Consider the following 20148-nt stretch of genomic DNA (forward strand, 5'->3'; position numbering starts at 1 on the left):
GGCCAAAAGCATCCTTGGGTGAAGGGCTTTCAGCTTTGTTCAAATGAAGGGACATGTCCCTTTCAAAGGGGAGATAATTCCAAAAATGCAAAAATAGGGTGGGGTCATTTAAGAATCTTCTTCTCAAGAAAAGCTGAGATTTACATGAAGCTTCCTGACATAGTGCAGATTCAAGTTTGTTCAAATCATAGCCCCCGGGGGTAGATTGGGGCCACAATAGGGGATCAAAGTTTTACATACAAATATATAGGAAAAATCTTTTAAAATCTTCTCAAGAACCACTGAGCCAGAAAAGCTGAGATTTACATGAAAGCTTCCTGACATAATGCAGATTCAAGTTTGTTAAAATCATGGCCCCGGGGATCGGATGGGGCCACAATAGGGGATCAAAGTTTTACATGCAAATATATAGGAAAATCTTTAAAAATCTTCTTCTCAAGAACCAATGAGCCAGAAAAGCTGAGATTTACATGAAAGCTTCCTGACATAATGCAGATTCAAGTTTGTTAAAATCATGGCCCCAGGGGTTGGATGGGGCCACAATAGGGGATCAAAGTTTTACATACAAATATATAGGAAAATCTTCTTCTCAAGAACCACTGAGCCAGAAAAGCTGAGATTTACATGAAAGCTTCCTGACATAATGCAGATTCAAGTTTGTTAAAATCATGGCCCCAGGGGTTGGATGGGGCCACAATAGGGGATCAAAGTTTTACATACAAATATATAGGAAAAATCTTTAAAAATCTTCTTCTCAAAAACTACTGGGCCAGGAAAGTGGAAATTTACAATGAAATCTTCCTGACATAGTGCAGATTCAAGTTTATAAAAATCATGGCCCCCAGGGGTTGGATGGGGCGACAATAGGGGATCAATTTATACATACAAATATGTAGGGAAAATCATTAAAAATCTTTTGAAAAATCACTGGGCCAGAAAAGCTGAGATTCACATGAAAGCTTCCTGACCTAGTCCAGATTCAATTTTGAAAAAATCATGGCCCCCGGGAGTAGGTTGGGATCATATTAGGGATCAAAGTTTTACATGCGAATATATAGGAAAAATCTTTAAATATGAGCCAAGGTGACTCAGGTGAGCAATGTGGCCCATGGGCCTCTTGTTTCATTATACTTTGTTCAATGAAATACGTGTGTGAATGGTTTAAATTGATTTTAGATAAGTTAACTGAAACTCTAGTTGTGACTTTAATATATACAGAGAAACACTCTACAACAATCACCATTACATATCTACAATTATAAAAACAATTAAACTCTAGTTGTGACTTTAATATATACAGAGAAACACTCTACAACAATCACCATTACATATCTACAATTATAAAAACAATTAAACTCTAGTTGTGACTTTAATATATACAGAGAAACACTCTACAACAATTCAAAATCACCATTACATATCTACAATTATAAAAACAATTAAACTCTAGTTGTGACTTTAATATATACAGAGAAACACTCTACAACAATTCAAAATCACCATTACATATCTACAATTATAAAAACAATTAAACTCTAGTTGTGACTTTAATATACACGGAGAAACACTCTACAACAATCACCATTACATATCTACAATTAGAAAAACAATTAAACTCTAGTTGTGACTTTAATATATACAGAGAAACACTCTACAACAATCACCATTACATATCTACAATTATAAAAACAATTAAACTCTAGTTGTGACTTTAATATATACAGAGAATCACTCTACAACAATCACCATTACATATCTACAATTATAAAAACAATTAAACTCTAGTTGTGACTTTAATATATACAGAGAAACACTCTACAACAATTCAAAATCACCATTACATATCTACAATTATAAAAACAATTAAACTCTAGTTGTGACTTTAATATATACAGAGAAACACTCTACAACAATTCAAAATCACCATTACATATCTACAATTATAAAAACAATTAAACTCTAGTTGTGACTTTAATATACACGGAGAAACACTCTACAACAATCACCATTACATATCTACAATTATAAAAACAATTAAACTCTAGTTGTGACTTTAATATATACGGAGAAACACTCTACAGCAATTCAAAATCACCATTACATATCTACAATTATAAAAACAATTAAACACTAGTTGTGACTTTAATATATACGGAGAAACACTCTACAGCAATTCAAAATCACCATTACATATCTACAATTAGAAAAACAATTAAACTCTAGTTGTGACTTTAATATATACGGAGAAACACTCTACAACAATTCAAAATCACCATTACATATCTACAATTATAAAAACAATTAAACTCTAGTTGTGACTTTAATATATACAGAGAAACACTCTACAACAATTCAAAATCACCATTACATATCTACAATTATAAAAACAATTACATCATTGAAAAATATTTTGGCTACACAATTCCAGCCTTTTCTTCCATTGTTTTATGGGTGCTAATAAGTTAAGCCAGTGTGCGTGGATAGGCTTAACCTAGAGTGAAGATCAACCAGTGAGGGGCATCAGTAGTATCATTCTCGAGGCCAATTTTCTCTGTATACCAATCCTGAAAATAGCCCTTTGATTTACTGCAAAGTCAACAGGTGAAAGTTTATCCATGCCTGCACACATAAGGGGAGGATTCTATTCTCCTTCAACATTTCTAACAGCTTAGCGCTTTGGTGCATCAACTCTATTCCCTCATATTTAATTTTTCACTAATTATTACCAAGTTAAATCAAGAGTAGAATTTTGAATAGTTTTAATAAATTCTATTTCAATAGTTTTCTTTACGATAAACTCTGAGTGGGCATTTGAAATTCTGTACCATATACATGCTTGATGATTGTGGAACATTGTAAATTATATTTTGGAGATGACCCCTGCTCACAAATTTATGTATCCTCAAAACAAAGGATTTTGCTCAATCCACAAAAATTGATGCCCAAGAATAATTAATGAAACCACAGTAGCAGTTCATACATGATAAAGATTGTTTTTAGCTCACCTGAGAGTGGCTGAGACATAAGCTCATTTGTCCACAAGGACTTCCAGTTGTCTCGAGTTTTAAAGTTGCCACCTAACATAACTATGTCAGGAAACAAAATTATTTGAAGGTGCAAGTTTTTGGTTCGCATAGGGCTTTTATGAATGTTAGAAGGTATGTTTAGATGGAAGTGTAGTGGGAAAATATGTTTGGAATTTTGTAATATTGAAATTTTGAGACAGAATACAGTGAACTTCAACAATGTGCAGAAAAAAAGTGACATAAATCAAAGGTTTTGATAATGTAGGGTGGATCTATAGCTCTCTGATCTGTCCCAACTTTTTATACATCCATTACATTATGGTACAGCAATGTCTGTCTGTCTGTCTGTTTTTATTTTCATATCAAGCTAAAACTTGCAGTCTAGCTTCTTTGTGGGCCACTCTAGATCATCTCAAGTAAAGTTCCACAATTCATGGCTTATAAGAAAAACTTTGTATGTAGGCTTGTGATGTCATATTATGTACTGTTTCTGGTACTCTTGTTCCCAGAGAGCTACAATTCTGTAGCTATACAATTATGTGATTCAATTTATTGTTAATTTTTCTTGTAGGTGCAAATAATTTTAGTGATCCAGCTTCTACTTAACAGACTGCTGTGTACCGTGAACCCTGACGGATACTGGGATACGTTTATCATCTGTCATCATTTTAATGTAGTTCTGTGATACTGTGAATTTTGATGTAATTGTCTGAGCCCCAGTCACACCTCACCCGATGATGCTAATGGATATCCAACAGATAACAAAATTTTCAATCCGTTAGTCTCCATTTTGCATGCCTATCTCACTCAGCAAATACGTTTCTTATGATGAAGTCCATTCTATTGGTTGGAAAGTTCTGAAACGGACCCATCAGACTAAGAGGTCTGCTAAGTGTATGGTAACTAGCAATGTGTTTTCATAACTGACGTACATATACCAGGGCTATCAAAAATATTCTTGGCAATATAATTTGCATGTAAATGATAAATTAATTTAGTAGTCAGATAAATTATTTTTGAAGTAGGTAAAAACAAACATGAAGTTTGATTGGTTATGTTGAATTGCATGTTGTTTATTTTTCATTGTAAACGCCAAAATATAATGCAGTTGTATATAGGCCTATAGCTAGTAAGATGCAATTGGTAATTAATATTAACTTGTTGGTATTATATATTTAATATATATAAGTAATTACTTGTCACAATATACATTGTAACTTCATGATTTATGCTTATAATCTTTGTTGACAAATTTGCTTTTTTGCTTTTCTGTCCATCTGTGTGTAAACTTTTCACATTTTCAACTTCTTCTCCAGAACCAATGGGCCAATTTCAACCAAACTTGGCCAAAAGCATCCTTGGGTGAAGGGCTTTCAAGTTTATTCAAATGAAGGACCATTTTGTGTCATTTGACTTAAAATTTGCACTCATTTAATTAGCTTCATTTTATTTCAAACTGTCATTAATTCATAATTTTGTAATGCTATTCCTGCACTAAATACAATTCAGTGTTCTGATTTGTTGAAAATTGATTTATGTGCTTTCTGGTAGTTTAGGGAACAGTTTGTATGAAATAGGGCAAAACTAAATTATTTGGTGGATATTGTATCCCAGAGAATTGAGAGACCATGCAAGAAAAGAATTCATCAGAGAAAATGGAAAGGGAAATGTAAAAAAAAAAAAATGTTGATACAAATTTAATGAGAAGATTTTGTAAATTCTAAAATTTAAATACATGTATGGGATAGATCTAGTCAATATTTAAGACTAGTGTTCCTCCAAGATTCCAGCAAGTGTTGTTTTTTTGGTGATAACTAAACTTTGGGAAGCGAGATTGGGGAAAGAAATGAATGGTTTGGGGTATTTTATTTTCCACCAAATCCAATACATCCATCCTTAATTGGCCATAGAATGTGTATTATAATTGAAGATTAATTAATCTAATTTTTGTGTTAATAAATTGTTGAAAGATTATCTGTGCCTCTATTTTGATGTTATGATATTGGGATTGACATACTGGAAGCTAGAGCTTGATGGCACAGTACTTTTCAAGAACACAAATTCTGTGTCCATACTATGATGCAGGATGCATCTTGTACATGACTGGTTTGCTTCTGTTGGTTCCAAGTCACAGCCAGACAACTATATAACAAGACACAGGTAACCAGATTGCATTCTATCTCTAATTTTTGCATCTATTGGATGTCCGTTCAGTAAGGTGTGACTGATCCATAAATGATTCATATTGTATTGTATTTACATTCACTATGTGTATTCTGATTTATTTCTGTTGAAATCCATTGCTTGTCATTGCAACTATGAAGACACATTTTGTTTCAATCTACTTAGATCCAGTTTTTAGTGCCATCAATATGCAGACTATGCAACCTATTTTGCAGCATTGTTGAAAAATATGTTTTCGGAGTAATAAATAATGCTTACCATAGTTTATTTTATTTGAATTCGGAGTAAGAAATAATGCTTACCATAGTTTATATCATGCGTTAAGAGTTTGTCCTTCTTGGACTGTTTCCCTATACATTGTTCAAATAATGGAAATAATTACCAAATACGTAGACAGATATCAAAGTCAGGTGACTTTCAGCTGTTACGTTTAAGTAACTTATAATGGTCAATAATATCTGTATTTTATGTACATGTACTTGAAAGTATTAAAATTAAAAAAAAAAATACAGAAAGATATAAATGATAAGTCTTTCTTTGGTTTGTTAAATGGGAGATGAAAATCACAAACAGAAAAACTTTGCATAACCTGCTAATACGGATTATACTTTTTTTCTGCAATGTTTACAACCTGTTTAACAAACCAAAAAAAGCATTTTAAATTAGTATTTAAATGTTATTACCATAATTGCTGCATGTATATTAAAGACAATTGGGCACACTTTTCAGATGAGATTTAGAATGTACATAGAAAATCTGTTAAAAAAAAAACCCATTGTCAAAAAGTATGTTTGCTTATCCCATATGCTTCCATTATTTTAATGATCCCATAGTGGAATTAAAATAGACATTTATTCCTTAAATGAAAGATGTTAATTTTGTTTGTTTTTATGGATGTTTTACATTCCTTTGAGAATTTTTAGATGTCACCAGCTTCACGTGAAGTGCTGCAAAGTTAGGTCTATTTGTGGCACTAGGGGCCAAAACAGCAAGGGTTCTTTATCATACCAATGCCTATCACGACATAGAACTCATTTTTTTAAGGTTTCATCTGCAACTCTCGCTTCTATATGTTGAGTGTTAGGTAAAAGAGCAGTCGCTACCAAGTTTTAGCTCATCTGAGCCAAAGGTTCAAGTGAGCTTTTCTGATCAAATGTTTCTGTTGTCTGTTGTTGGCATTGTCATTGTAAACTTTTCACATTTTAATCTTCTTCAGAAATGAACCCCATCTCTAAGGAGAGATATAACTAAAATACACTTACAAATTTCAAAAATCTTCTCCAGAACCAGCAGGCCAATTTCAATCAAACTTGGTACAAACATCCTTGGGTAAAGGGGATTCAAGTTTGTTCAAATAAAGGGCCATGTTTCCTTCAAAGGGGAGATAATCACAACAAAGCAAAGATAAGGTGGCATCATTTAAAAATCTTCTCAAGAACTGGGCCAGACAAGTTCAAATTTATATGGCAGCTTCCTGACATAGTGCAGATTCAAGTTTGTTAAATCATGTCCCAGGGTGTGTGTGTCAGAACATGTGAACACATAGGGAAAAGTTTTAAATATGAGCCAAGGTGAGTGATATGGCCCATTGGCCTCTTGTTACATCTTGCGTTTGACATGGCTAAGACACAAGCAGGGCTTCCTGGTCATGAAGTGAACATTCTGACCACTGAGCCTCCATGACTGGTATTTTAAATGCGTAATTGAAATTTATGTACATTAAATATTTTGCAATTAAGACGGAAATAATGTTGAGCACAAGGGATGTGATATTTCTATCATGATTTAATACAAGTAGAATATGTATAGTACTGTATATTGTTTCATTCTACATTTAGTTTTTGCAATATGTTGATTCCTGTTGCAAATCCTGGCCTGGAGGATATAAAACTTTTTGAGCACGTTTTCATACTCAAACACCATGCTCTAAATTGTACTCGTACTCAAAAGTGAAGGTTTTAAAACTTTTATAAAACCATTCTCATACTCAAATGTCAAGGTTATAAAACTTTTATAAAACCATTCTCATACTCAAAGGAAGTACATGCTCGAGATTTTTCGAGTATGTTTAGGGTTTGCTCAGAGTTATACTCAAACAAACATGGCTTATGGTAGTTTGAGAATGAGTATGATGACAATTTTATAGCCTACAGGCCTGAATATACTTTACCTTTTAGTATGAGCTCACCTATGTATTGCTTTTGATGAAAGTGTCTGTCATTGTCACTCAGTTAAACATTGTGGTCTTTTGTTTTTTAAAATTTGGCTGAAGAGACTTAATGGTTTTCTTTACAAAATTTCTTATGTGATTGTTGTATATGTAGTCATTTTTTAAAAATAGATTTTTAAGTCGCCCAAGTCACTCCGGTTACCTATTGCAATTGGTCAACTGTTGTGCGTTAACAATTGCACGTTTTTAACTTCTTAACTAAGTGTGTTCAAATTTGGTGTAAAGCCTCTTAATGGGGGAACAGGAACCTAAATTTCATAACTGGCCATAGGGGCAGGGCAAAATTTGACCAATTTTCAAAAAATTCTCTTGTTCCACACATTTTAAAGGAAATCAGTCTTTAGGGTGGGTCAAAATGTGTTCATGTGATGTGTAACTTATTCTTCTATGTATCATGGTATAAATTGCATTATGCAGCAAAGCAAGATTGACACTTTTGCCAAATTGAAAGACTCAGAATACTTGGCTGTGGATGCTAAAGTGACTATTGCTGACCGAGTCTCTTGTGTTTGGTCGACTCATTTGTTTTCATTATTTAGGGGGTGTTTTGTATCAATTAATATTTTGATATAGTATTGAAACTGATGTGTTCTGATAGTTCTTAAGAGAGACATATGAGCAGACGAGTCTTATGATCAAATTTGTTATTTACAATGTGAAATTAAATTTTAAGTTACATTGTATTTGTTAATAAACTTTTAATCTGTCACTATAAATCTTCTTCATGCATACATGTACACTGTAACATAAAAATTTTGGAATCAAGCTTTATAGTTCTGATTTTTTACATTCTACATGGAGCTATGGAAGGTGTCACCACCTACCTAATGTGTAGGAAATATCCCACAAACAGCTCTGAAAAGAGAAGGATAAGTATAGAGAGCCAAATTAAGATAAACTTAAGATGTCTTTAATCATTTGAAGATAACATCAATTCGTTTGATGCACTCAACAATTCAATTAAAGATCCCTTCAAATAGTTAATTATATCTTCAATTATTTTGTGGGGGGTTTTGACGGACTTGTCTGGGGTCAGCATTTTGCAAGTTCTATAGTTTGTCAATGTCTAGCATGTTTCATGTCAATGCAGCATGTCATTGGGTCAGTTGCTGTCTAGCATGTTTCATGTCAATGCAGCGTGTCATTGGGTCAGGTGCTGTCCAGCATGTTTCATGTCAATGCAGCCTGTCATTGGGTCAGTTGCTGTCCAGCATGTTTCATGTCAATGCAGCGTGTCATTGGGTCAGTTGCTGTCTAGCACGTTTCATGTCAATGCAGCGTGTCATTGGGTCAGTTGCTGTCTAGCACGTTTCATGTCAATGCAGCGTGTCATTGGGTCAGTTGCTGTCTAGCATGTTTCTTGTCAATGCAGCGTGTCATTGGGTCAGTTGCTGTCTAGCATGTTTCTTGTCAATGCAGCGTGTCATTGGGTCAGTTGCTGTCTAGCATGTTTCTTGTCAATGCAGCGTGTCATTGGGTCAGTTGCTGTCTAGCATGTTTCTTGTCAATGCAACCTGTCATTGGGTCAGTTGCTGTCTAGCATGTTTCTTGTCAATGCAATGTGTCATTGGGTCAGGTGCTGTCTAGCATGTTTCATGTCAATGCAGCGTGTCATTGGGTTAGTTACTGTCTAGCATGTTTCATGTCAATGCAGCCTGTCATTGGGTCAGTTGCTGTCCAGCATGTTTCTTGTCAATGCAGCGTGTCATTGGGTCAGGTGCTGTCTAGCATGTTTCATGTCAATGCAGCGTGTCATTGGGTCAGTTGTTGTCTAGCATGTTTCATGTCAATGCAGCGTGTCATTGGGTCAGTTGCTGTCCAGCATGTTTCATGTCAATGCAGCCTGTCATTGGGTCAGGTGCTGTCTAGCATGTTTCATGTCAATGTAGCCTGTCATTGGGTCAGTTGCTGTCCAGCATGTTTCTTGTCAATGCAGCGTGTCATTGGGTCAGGTGCTGTCTAGCATGTTTCATGTCAATGCAGCGTGTCATTGGGTCAGTTGCTGTCTAGCATGTTTCATATCAATGCAGCCTGTCATTGGGTCAGGTGCTGTCCAGCATGTTTCATGTCAATGCAGCCTGTCATTGGGTCAGGTGCTGTCTAGCATGTTTCATGTCAATGTAGCCTGTCATTGGGTCAGGTGCTGTCCAGCATGTTTCATGTCAATGCAGCCTGTCATTGGGTCAGGTGCTGTTCAGCATGTTTCATGTCAATGCAGCCTGTCATTGGGTCAGGTGCTGTCTAGCATGTTTCATGTCAATGCAGCGTGTCATTGGGTCAGTTGCTGTCTAGCATGTTTCATGTCAATGCAGTGTGTCATTGGGTCAGGTGCTGTCCAGCATGTTTCATGTCAATGCAGCCTGTCATTGGGTCAGGTGCTGTCCAGCATGTTTCATGTCAATTGTTGGGCCATTTTTTATACGCTGATTTTGACTGCAGATTGCTGTTTGCCTGGTGGGAATATAGGGCTCACGGTGGGTGACTGGTTGATGAGTGCTTGCTCCTCCTGGGCACCTGATCCCACCTCTTGTGTCCATGTTTGCCCAACTCTTAATTTTGTGTTCCTTATAGATTGTGTTACAAGATTGATCACTGTTCGTTATCTTCACCTTTTCATCTTCAATTATTTCTTTGTGTATGAGAATGGCAAATATTTCCTTAAATTATTGAGCGCTACAAATGAAATGTTGCTCTCTTCAAATGAATTGATATCAACAAATGAATCTATTCAGTTGAAGAAAGCAATAATTCAATTAATGCACACATCAATTCATTTAATGCACACAATAATTATTGTTCTCTTCAATTGAATAAATTCAATTAATGCACACAATAATTCATATGACATGCACATTAATTGAATTATTGTCTTCTTCAATTGAAATAATGATACCATGAACTCAATTGTGTGCAACAATTCTTTTAGAGCATATGAATTGATGGTCTCTTTAATTGAATTGTTGCTCTCTTTCAAAGAATTGATGCGGACGTTACTTCCTTTTACAAAATCGTAAATGATTAAAGATTGTATCTTAACTTCAATTAAATTTTGTGATGCACACATCAGTTTAATTAATGAAAGCAAATGTTGAATTGATGCACGCATCAAACCAATTGATGAGAGAAATAAATAATATGATGAATGCATCAATTCAATTATTATGTGCAATGTTTATATTGATGCATATATCAATTCAATTGCTCACAATAATTCATCCTCGTATCTGACGCATCAAGTCAATTATTGCGTGCAATAGTAGATTCCTAAATATATGTGGGGAATTTATTATCACATAATTTCGCAAGAGGTATCACTCACAAAATAAAATTGCTCACTTTTTAGCTCACCTGAGCATTTCTGTTCAAAACTTTCTGTTTGTGTCATTATTGTTGTCATCGTAAACTTTTCACATTTTCATCTTCTCCAGAACCACTGGACCATTTTCAACCAAACTTGACACAAAGCATCCTTAGGTAAAGGGGGTTCAAGTTTGTTCAAATGAAGGGTCATGCCCCCTTCAAAGGGGAAATAATTGCAAAAAGAGTGGGGTCATTTGAAAATCTTCTTTTCAAGAACCACTGCCCAGAAAAGCTGAAATTTACATGGAACCCTCCAGACAGTAGAAATTAAGAGTTTGTTAAAGGGACTGGTTCACGAATTTTGATAAAAATATTTTTCATTTTTGATGGTAAACATTAAAAATATAACTCATTTAATGTTGGCAGTCAAAGATTTGACCTTCTGAATGCAAGAATTAAAGCAATAGTTTAGCCTTAAATATGTGTTATGTAAACAAAGATTTGAGTCTTTTTATGTATACAAACAAAACAAGTGAAATATTGATTTTGTAATATAGAGCATCTTTAATTTTTGCATAGTAACAAATTTTAACTTTTAGATGACACATTTTACCCCAAAAATGCTTGAAATGTAATAAACTTTGATCGATATCCATTTCTTTTGAAAATTTTGTAAACAATAATTTAACATACCACAATCTTTGTTTACAAAACAAGTAATAAACTCTCTAAAATGAGCTTCTGTGATAATGTATAACCTTAATTTTTATGTGAACTCTTTTAAACACATTAGACAGCTAGGAGATTTTGATCATTAAAAGTGAAAAAGAAAATTTTGGGAAAATCGTGAATCAGTCCCTTTAAAATCATGACCCCTGGGGGTAGGGTGGGGCCACAATAGGAGATCAAAGTTTTACATGCGAATATATAGGGAAAATCTTTAAAAAGCTTCTTCTCAAGAACTACCAGGCCATAAGAGTAAAGAGAAAGCTTCCTGATACGGAGTAGACTCACATTTTTCAGATCATGGCCCCCAAGGGTAGGGTGGGGCCAGATTTGGGGATCAAAGATTTACATGCAAGTGGAGATTCAAGTTTGTAAAAATTATCATGACCTTTGGGGTTAGGGTGGGATCACAATAGATCAAAATTTTACAAGCTAATTATTGGGAACTAAACTACTTGGCACAAAACAAAGCATTCTTAGATGAAATTTGTTAATATAAAAGACCATACCTGTCTACAAGGGCATATGATGACAAGTTTAATAATTAAGTTCGATAATTAATGAATTTTTAGTCGTTAACTTTGAAAAGTTTTTCTGAACGAAGCTGCTTGTATGATGATAGTTTTGCTAAAGCTTACACTACCCACCATAAATAAGTTCACACGTAAGCTTTTTACACATTTTGGCATGAAATATATTCAATATAATGAAAAAGCTGAATTCACTGTGTATGATTTTCAATTAATCTCAGTAAAGTAATCAATTAAGGGTACAACTTCAATATTTGTGAAACAATAATGGACATTTAGTATTTTTGGCATAGTCTTTAATGATTTAAGGTGAAAAATCAAAGGATTTTATAAAAGTACACATCAAATACACTATAATATGTATTAGTAATTAGTTTGAAACGGTTTCAAGTTAAGATTTGCATAACATCTCTTTTTAGAGAGTTCAAAAATTCAGAAAATCAAGTATTTTGATAAAAAATAAGGATATAAAAAGTTAAAAGCCTATAATGTCATCTATTTAAATGTAAGAGTTATATATTAAATTTGCATCAAAAGATCAGTATCTGTGATGTAACCCATTTCTTTTTGTGTGCTAGTAACATACTTAGGTGAGTGTATACTTATTTATGGTGGGCAGTGTATTTATTGCTAGGAACTGCTGCTCAAGTGAGTGATGTGGTCCATGAGCCTCTTGTAATTTTCTGTTGCTAAAATACACGACCCACAAATTCATGTTCATGCGAATCATTTTGCCAAATTAAGTACTTGCATAAAATAAGTAATCTACAGTAATTTAATTAATGACAAATAATTAATATCTTCACTTATCGACGTTTATTCTAATATGAAATATTGAAACCATTATTTTGTCTCTGATTCCAATATAAGATGGGGGCAAACAGAGAAAAAAGTTGCTTTCATATTTATATAAAAAATTCTTGGTGAGCAAGAAAGACTGAGTTCTACCCAAACCCCAAAATCCTTAAAGGGGGGAGTGTTTATCTTTCTGTATATGAGTTCTATTAATAAATTGGTTCAACTATATAATTGTGCTCTTATAAAAGAAGTGACCAGGTAGTAATTTGATCTTTGCATGTTAAGTTAACGAACTTTGCATGTGATAATAAAGCGATAAGTGCATGTAATATGCCACATGTCAAGAAAAGTGTGTGTGCGTTGGGAGGGTTAAATGTTCATGACTGGAAATATGATTATTTATGACATCATTTCATAGCGGTCGGTTGTTATAATGATTTGAGAAAACCTCACTGAGTAAATATCCACATTTAGTAGAGGAAATAAACGGAATTGTGATTTGGAAGGGCGTTGTCTTCCTCTATTAAAATTCAGTCCAATAACACATGCTTTTGGTACTAAGGTATTCGCTTCCAACATTCTGAAAAAATAATCATCAAATCAGGTAGATATTTTTATACCCCCCGCAACAAGTTGGGGGGGGGGGGGGGAGGTATACTGGAATCGGGTTGTCCGTCTGTCTGTAGACGCAATGGTTTCCGGGCTCTAAAGCATTATCCTTTCCACCTACCGTCACCATATCATATATATGGACTACCCATGGGATGAAGATGTTCCCTATCGATTTTGGGGTCAAAAGGTCAAAGGCACTGGACATTGAAGTAGCAATATGGTTTCCGGGCTCTAAAGCGTTATCCTTTCCACCTACAGTCACCATATCACACATATAGACTACCCATGGGATGAAGATGTTCCCTATCGATTTTTGGGTCAAAAGGTCAAAGGTCACATGCACTGGACATCGAAGTGGCAATATGGTTTCCATTTAAATTCTTTAACGGCTTTTTTCATCGCATGGAGATGCTGTGTTCCTAGATAATCCATTTCTCCCTACAAACGAGAATACCCAAGGTTTGTCATGCCATTTGTTTTTTACACTCAGAAAAGAGGTAGTTTATACCTATTACCAACACCCTTTAGGAGATTGGGGTAAGCGGGCGGTATTCTTAGTGAGCATTGCTCACAGTACCTCTTGTTGTATTATAAATGAATCATCTTTAGCCATCATTAACTACTGTCTTCCAAGGAAGACTTTATTTACAGTATTCAGACTATGCACTTCCTCTCCATTGTGATTGGTAGAAAATGCATGAGCTGTGAAATTTAGTTTCTTAATTTCCATTGAATAAAAATGCCGTTCTACCCAAGGGAGATAATTTTTCTGTGATCTAATCTATGTACGGTAACATGTCCTGGGTTCAACTTGGGATAATAATATAATTTTCTCCAACTCTGCCCAAGTTAATGTTTTTTTCTCCAATTGGGTAATACTTCAGTCACTTACAATCAATGGAAATAATGTACGTGGGCTTTCTTATTTCACCATGTGTCTGTACCCGGTTCCTATTGAGAGTGAAGCACTTGGTGTCTCAATCTTCTTCAGGTTTACTGCACAAAGCGCCTCACCTCAATTCCCTGGGTTTCTTAAATTGCCACTGGTTTCTGATTTACCCTACCTGATTTATTCTTTCTATCTTTTTCTTTCTTTCTCAGCTTGTCTACTTCACTTGCAACTCTACCAGATTATGCAGTGCAGGACCCATGAGTTGCATGAAGGTTAGTTTTAAACTTTAATTATGCCCCCCCCCCCCCCCTTCAAAGAAGAGGGGCATATTGCTTTGTACCTGTCGGTCGGTAGACCACATGTTGTCAGCTCAACATCATGAGAATCATTCACTTGATCGTAATGATATTTCATATGTGTGTTGGTTACCATATGAGTAGAAGAGGACCTCTATTGTTTTTCAGGTCCAAGGTCAATCTACTCTGGACATAGGAAGACACTGTCCGCTCAATATCTTGGGAACTCTTTGCTTGACAGACATCAAACTTGGTAAACTGTTACACCTCAAGGAGTAGATGACCCCTATTGATTTTGAGGTCACATGGTCAAGAGTCAAACTGGACATAGGAATATACTGACCACTCAATGTCTAGATAATCCTTTGCTTGACAAACATCAAACTTAGTACACTGGTACATCTTCAGGAGAAGATAACCCCTCTTAATTTTGAGGTCACATAGTCAAAGGTCAAACTGGACATAGGAATATACTGACCACTCAATGTCTAGATAATCCTTTGCTTGACAAACATCAAACTTCGTACACTGGTACATCTTCAGAAGAAGATAATCCCTCTTGATTTTGAGGTCACATAGTCAAAGGTTAAACTGGACATAGTAATATATTGTCTCCTATATTTTAAGAATTATTTGCTCCATTGACACCAAACTTGGTACACTGGTACAGCATAAAGAGTAAATGACCCCTATTGATTTTTAGGTTACATGGTCAATCCATTCCTGACATAGGAAGATATTGTCTGCTCAATATTTTGAATGGGTGATACTACTATCAATTTAATGATGCATGTGTATAACCCTTTTCAATTTTGCACCATGGGGGGCATATATGTTTTACAAACATCTCTTCTTGACAGTTAACTTGAGCATTTATTTAGCATTAACTGTCAGTTAAAATTTATTAACTCAGTCTTTGCGTTTAACGTTTTTTACTACAAGCCCATCGGGCAAGTAAGAGTGCAAAATTTGATAGCCCAAATAAAATTTTACTAGTCCAAATGTTATGTAAGAATGACTCGACATGATTCGAAATTTCAAGTTTGAACATTTTTATTGAGTATTACAAGTTTAAGACAAGAGTTTTAGCCCTCTTTCAACTTCCAACTCGGTCATTTCACAGTCAGATTCTTCAGAATCCTCCAATTCTGATTCTTCATCTTCACTCTTATCCTAATAAAAGTAACTACTAATGCTCATACATTCTTAACGTCTAAGACGGGCACTTGTGGTTTTTATTTTGGAGCAAACTGTTTACGCCATTTATTATTTTCGTGTTCTCTTACAGAATTCTAAATATTATCGGAGTCAGACACGAACTTACAATTTGCAAAGGTTTCATTTCTGCACCAAATCCGTAGACGCAATATAAGGGACCGCTCTTGTATTCAAGCCAGGGCCGGTTCTCCAACCAAACAAGCTGGTCAAATTCTTTGTTGCATTGTTTCCTCTTACTTCTTAACACCAACTTTCTCTTCCTCTCTTGTAAAAATGGGTTGTTTTACCGATTTCCTATCAAGAATTGCACCCTAGCAGTGGAATCATAATCCCCATTGGAAATATGTACTGGCCCATTGGGCATGCACATCAATAATTTTTGGTAGCCCGATCCCATTTTTACCAGCCACGGTCATCGGGCTACCAATTACTTTCGAAGACTGTTAACTTGTGTGCAACTGGGTCCAGCTGTATATACCCTTGGACTACTCCAAGGGAAGACAGGTTGTTCCATTTCCCCCGAATTGATCAAGTTCATTATAACATTTCTCTTGATAGGTTATTATCATTACATTACCCATGCCTCTGATATCATGGGTCCCACATGTTTATTGATTCTCTCAACTCATTTTTTAAAAAGAAGTTTTTATCATTCATTTTCCAAACTTGAATCTCCATTGTATAAGGAGGTTTTCACATCAGTTTTGCCTTCAATTCTGGTTCAGTGGTTCTAAAGAAGTTTTTTTTAAAGTGCTAAACCCTATTTGCACTTTTCATTTTACTTATCTTCCTTTTGAAGAAGTCATGGCCCCTTATTTGAACAATTTCCACACCTCTTTACCTATAAGGATGCTGAGTGACAAGCTTTGTTAAAATTGGCTAAGTGGTTCTTGACAAAAAGTTTGAAAAGTGAAATATGTGACAGACAAACTTTAATCAAAAAAGAGTCTTCAGCTCAGGTGACCTAAAAATCAAGGCCACAGGAAATAGAATTAATTGTTGACCTGTAACTTAATTTGTAGTACAGGTACATGGATTGTATAAATTCGTATGAATGTGGCTTTCAAATACATGTATGTTAAATTTTTCAAACATGCCTCAGTTTAGATAGCTATGCTTGGTTGAATATAATGGCCATTTTCCTTTTGAACCATAAATTATTTGTCAATATTTCCCACTCATTTAGAGATGTCACCAGCTTTAGGTGAAGTGTCACAAATTTAGACCTATGCTTGACATTTACAGACTTAGCAGTAAGGGTTCTTTATTGTGTGTCAACACCTACAGTGACACAAGACCTCCCTTTATGTCAAGATTTCCACATTTGATGCCAGGTGTTTCATAAAGGAACAGTCATAGTCCAGCATCATATTTTTAGCACTTTTCCAGTATTTTTAAAGCCAATATTTCAAGGACTTCTGGATAATACAATCGAAAGCTGACACAATATAAATTGTATTGATTGGATTTTTTATTTTTTACCCCAATAAATTTTTGTTTATCACATTGCATGTGAGAATTAAGAGCCACACACCCCATACTAATGATGTTTATTATTTTGTCACATGGCAAACACAGCACTTCACTCTTTACAGACTTAAAGACTTTGAACTGACAATTCCTAATTTTTTAAAAGATTTGTTGTAAAACAGTGATGATTCATTCTTACATCAGGTTTTATGATAGCATGTGCTTTCCTGTTAACAAAAGAATCTTCACATATCTAAAAAAAAAAAAAAAAAAAAAAAACAAAAACACAGTATATTTTAAAAAGTGTCTTGAAAAAATTTATAAACATACAAAGAAATATCAATAATTAATGCATAATAAGAATCAACATGATTTCTGTCTTCTTTTTTGGGATAATCAGAATTAAAATTCAGGCACCATTTAAAAATAAAGGCAGATTTAAGCACTTTTCCATGTTTTTCTGCTGTTTATGCATTTTCAAGCACTGGCCAGGTAAAAATTCAAGCACTTTTCTGGGTCTGTACAATTTGACCCTGAGTCACTCAGTCTATGTCAAACATCTTGAGTTTGCTGTGGAGCCAGGGTTGAAAATCTGCAAACTTGGGCTTCCCAGGTGCCCTACCCACTAGGCTACCACAACTGGTCAAACCATCAATGAAAAATTAAATATCAGCAACATATTTCTTGTCCTAGCCAGTGGATTAAAATATAATCGGTAATCTGTAGAATGTAAGTCTACAAATCTCACAGAGGGTTTCAATTTTTTCCTGATTATATACTTTCAACTGAAACTGCATTTTTTGTCTGAAGTTAATTATTCCATTTTCATTGTCAAAATATCATTGTACATATCCTCCACATAACAGTTTTCCCTGGTGTGACCTACATTGTACACATCCTCCACATAACAGCTTTCCCTGGTGTGACCTACATTGTACATATCCTCCACATAACAGCTTTCCCTGGTGTGACCTACATTGTACATATCCTCCACATAACAGCTTTCCCTGGTGTGACCCGTACATTGTACACATCCTCCACATAACAGCTTTCCCTGGTGTGACCTACATTGTACATATCCTCCACATAACAGCTTTCCCTGGTGTGACCCGTACATTGTACATATCCTCCACATAACAGCTTTCCCTGGTGTGACCCGTACATTGTACACATCCTCCACATAACAGCTTTCCCTGGTGTGACCCGTACATTGTACACATCCTCCACATAACAGCTTTCCCTGGTGTGACCCGTACATTGTACACATCCTCCACATAACAACTTTCCCTGGTGTGACCCGTACATTGTACACATCCTCCACATAACAGCTTTCCCTGGTGTGACCTACATTGTACATATCCTCCACATAACAGCTTTCCCTGGTGTGACCCGTACATTGTACATATCCTCCACATAACAGCTTTCCCTGGTGTGACCTACATCCTTAATCCTGTAAAGTGATACCATGTTTTTAATAGTTCTATTCTGCCATCATTTGCTTCCTGATATTCCTCACAGGTTTAATCAAACAGGCCATGTGCTGTGTCTGTTCAGCCAAGTAATAGTGTATTTTCATCAGATAGACAGAAAAAATCCTTGACTGCTTCATACTTGCCTTTGTAAATCATCAAATGAAACTTTAAGTGACTCAGAACTAACTCCTTTAAACAGGAATTTATGTTTTCATGGTGATGTCTCTTTGTTTTCAGTTACTTTTGGTAATAAAATTAGTTCATTCATTGCATTTTCAGTAGTTGCAATATTTATTTTATCCTCCAGATTAAATCACATGAGAACAATAAGCAACATTACCATATCCAGGACTGCTTGAATATTCCACCTGGTTGCCATAGTAATAAGTATGATTGACTGTAGCTAGGCTTTCATCAGACTGTGAGATTCCACAATGGATGATTGATATATTTGGTTTTCCTTCTTGTTGGTTTTGATTAGAGTGTGGATCCACATTTATAATGTCATCATCCTCACAACACACATATTCAGCCAATCCTTGAATTTTACTTTGGCTGTTTGATTCACTCAGCTTTGAGCCACTAGTTTCAGTTGGTTTATCAACTCCAGCAAAGTTTTCATTGGGTACATTTTGATTACTTCCAACAGCCTGGGTACAATCTTTTGATGTTAATTCTTCTTGATTTTTCTCCATTTTTGAAGAATCATCACCCTTGAAAATATGAAATACATGTATACAAACACCAGTAATTGAGCAATATTTAATTAGAAAGGTGGAGATCAAGAACAGTGATCAATCTCATAACTCCTATAAGCAATACAAAATAGAGTTGGGCAAACACGGACCCCTGGATATACCAAAGGTGGGATCAGGTGCCTAGGAGGTATAAGCATCCCCTGTTGACAGGTCACATCCGCCATGAGCCCTATATCTTGATCAGGTAAACAGAGTTATCCGTAGTCAAAATTAGAAACAAATTTGTTCTAATACTGAACTTGATTTTTACATAAAACATGAAACTTTTTTAAAACAAGGGAATGTTAGACAATCTTACATTACAGCCAGATTCCTCATCGATGTATTGAATTGAAGATACAGATCCCGAGGGTGTGTTTGGTCCTGTGGAGGGGGCTGTCACAACTAACAATGGCATGGTGTCCAAGTAATGGTTGTGCAGGACTGGTGATTTACCATTACTTACTCTTTCATGCAGATCGTGTTGTTTAATAGGTGAACTATTCTGGAAATATACAGTATTCTTATTTTAAAGAAAATTAATGTAAAAAATATATACACTGGGCATTGTAAGTTAAGGTCATGATGCAGCTATGAATGATTGTATATAAATATATAAAGAGAGGGAGGGGGACAAACAAAGAGAGAAAGAGAGAG

At 35.2% G+C, this 20148-nt stretch overlaps 2 protein-coding genes across 7 annotated transcripts in view; one reads left to right on the forward strand and one right to left on the reverse strand.

The window, feature by feature from the left end:
- LOC125649966 (solute carrier family 35 member F6-like) overlaps positions 1 to 8206 on the forward strand; it is a 48691-nt gene extending 40485 nt beyond the window's left edge. For all 3 annotated transcript variants that reach the window (XM_048877889.2, XM_048877897.2, XM_048877882.2), the window contains one exon: positions 3598 to 8206. In XM_048877889.2, coding sequence (XP_048733846.1) covers positions 3598 to 3632 — 35 coding nt within the window. In that variant the 3' untranslated portion in view covers positions 3633 to 8206. The remainder of the gene's footprint in view (positions 1 to 3597) is intronic.
- A 9370-nt stretch (positions 8207 to 17576) lies between these two features.
- The window catches only part of LOC125649848 (uncharacterized), a 23421-nt gene continuing 20849 nt past the window's right edge, over positions 17577 to 20148 (reverse strand). For 3 of the 4 annotated variants that reach the window (XM_056154025.1, XM_056154029.1, XM_056154013.1), the window contains 2 exons: positions 19811 to 19996; positions 17577 to 19467 (listed from right to left, as the gene is read on the reverse strand). In XM_056154025.1, the coding sequence (XP_056010000.1) occupies positions 19063 to 19467; positions 19811 to 19996 (591 nt within the window). In that variant the 3' untranslated portion in view covers positions 17577 to 19062. The remainder of the gene's footprint in view (positions 19468 to 19810; positions 19997 to 20148) is intronic. The other variant, XM_056154020.1, reaches the window with a different exon arrangement.

Source organism: Ostrea edulis, chromosome 1, assembly GCF_947568905.1.
Source record: "Ostrea edulis chromosome 1, xbOstEdul1.1, whole genome shotgun sequence".
NCBI classification, from domain to species: domain Eukaryota; kingdom Metazoa; phylum Mollusca; class Bivalvia; order Ostreida; family Ostreidae; genus Ostrea; species Ostrea edulis.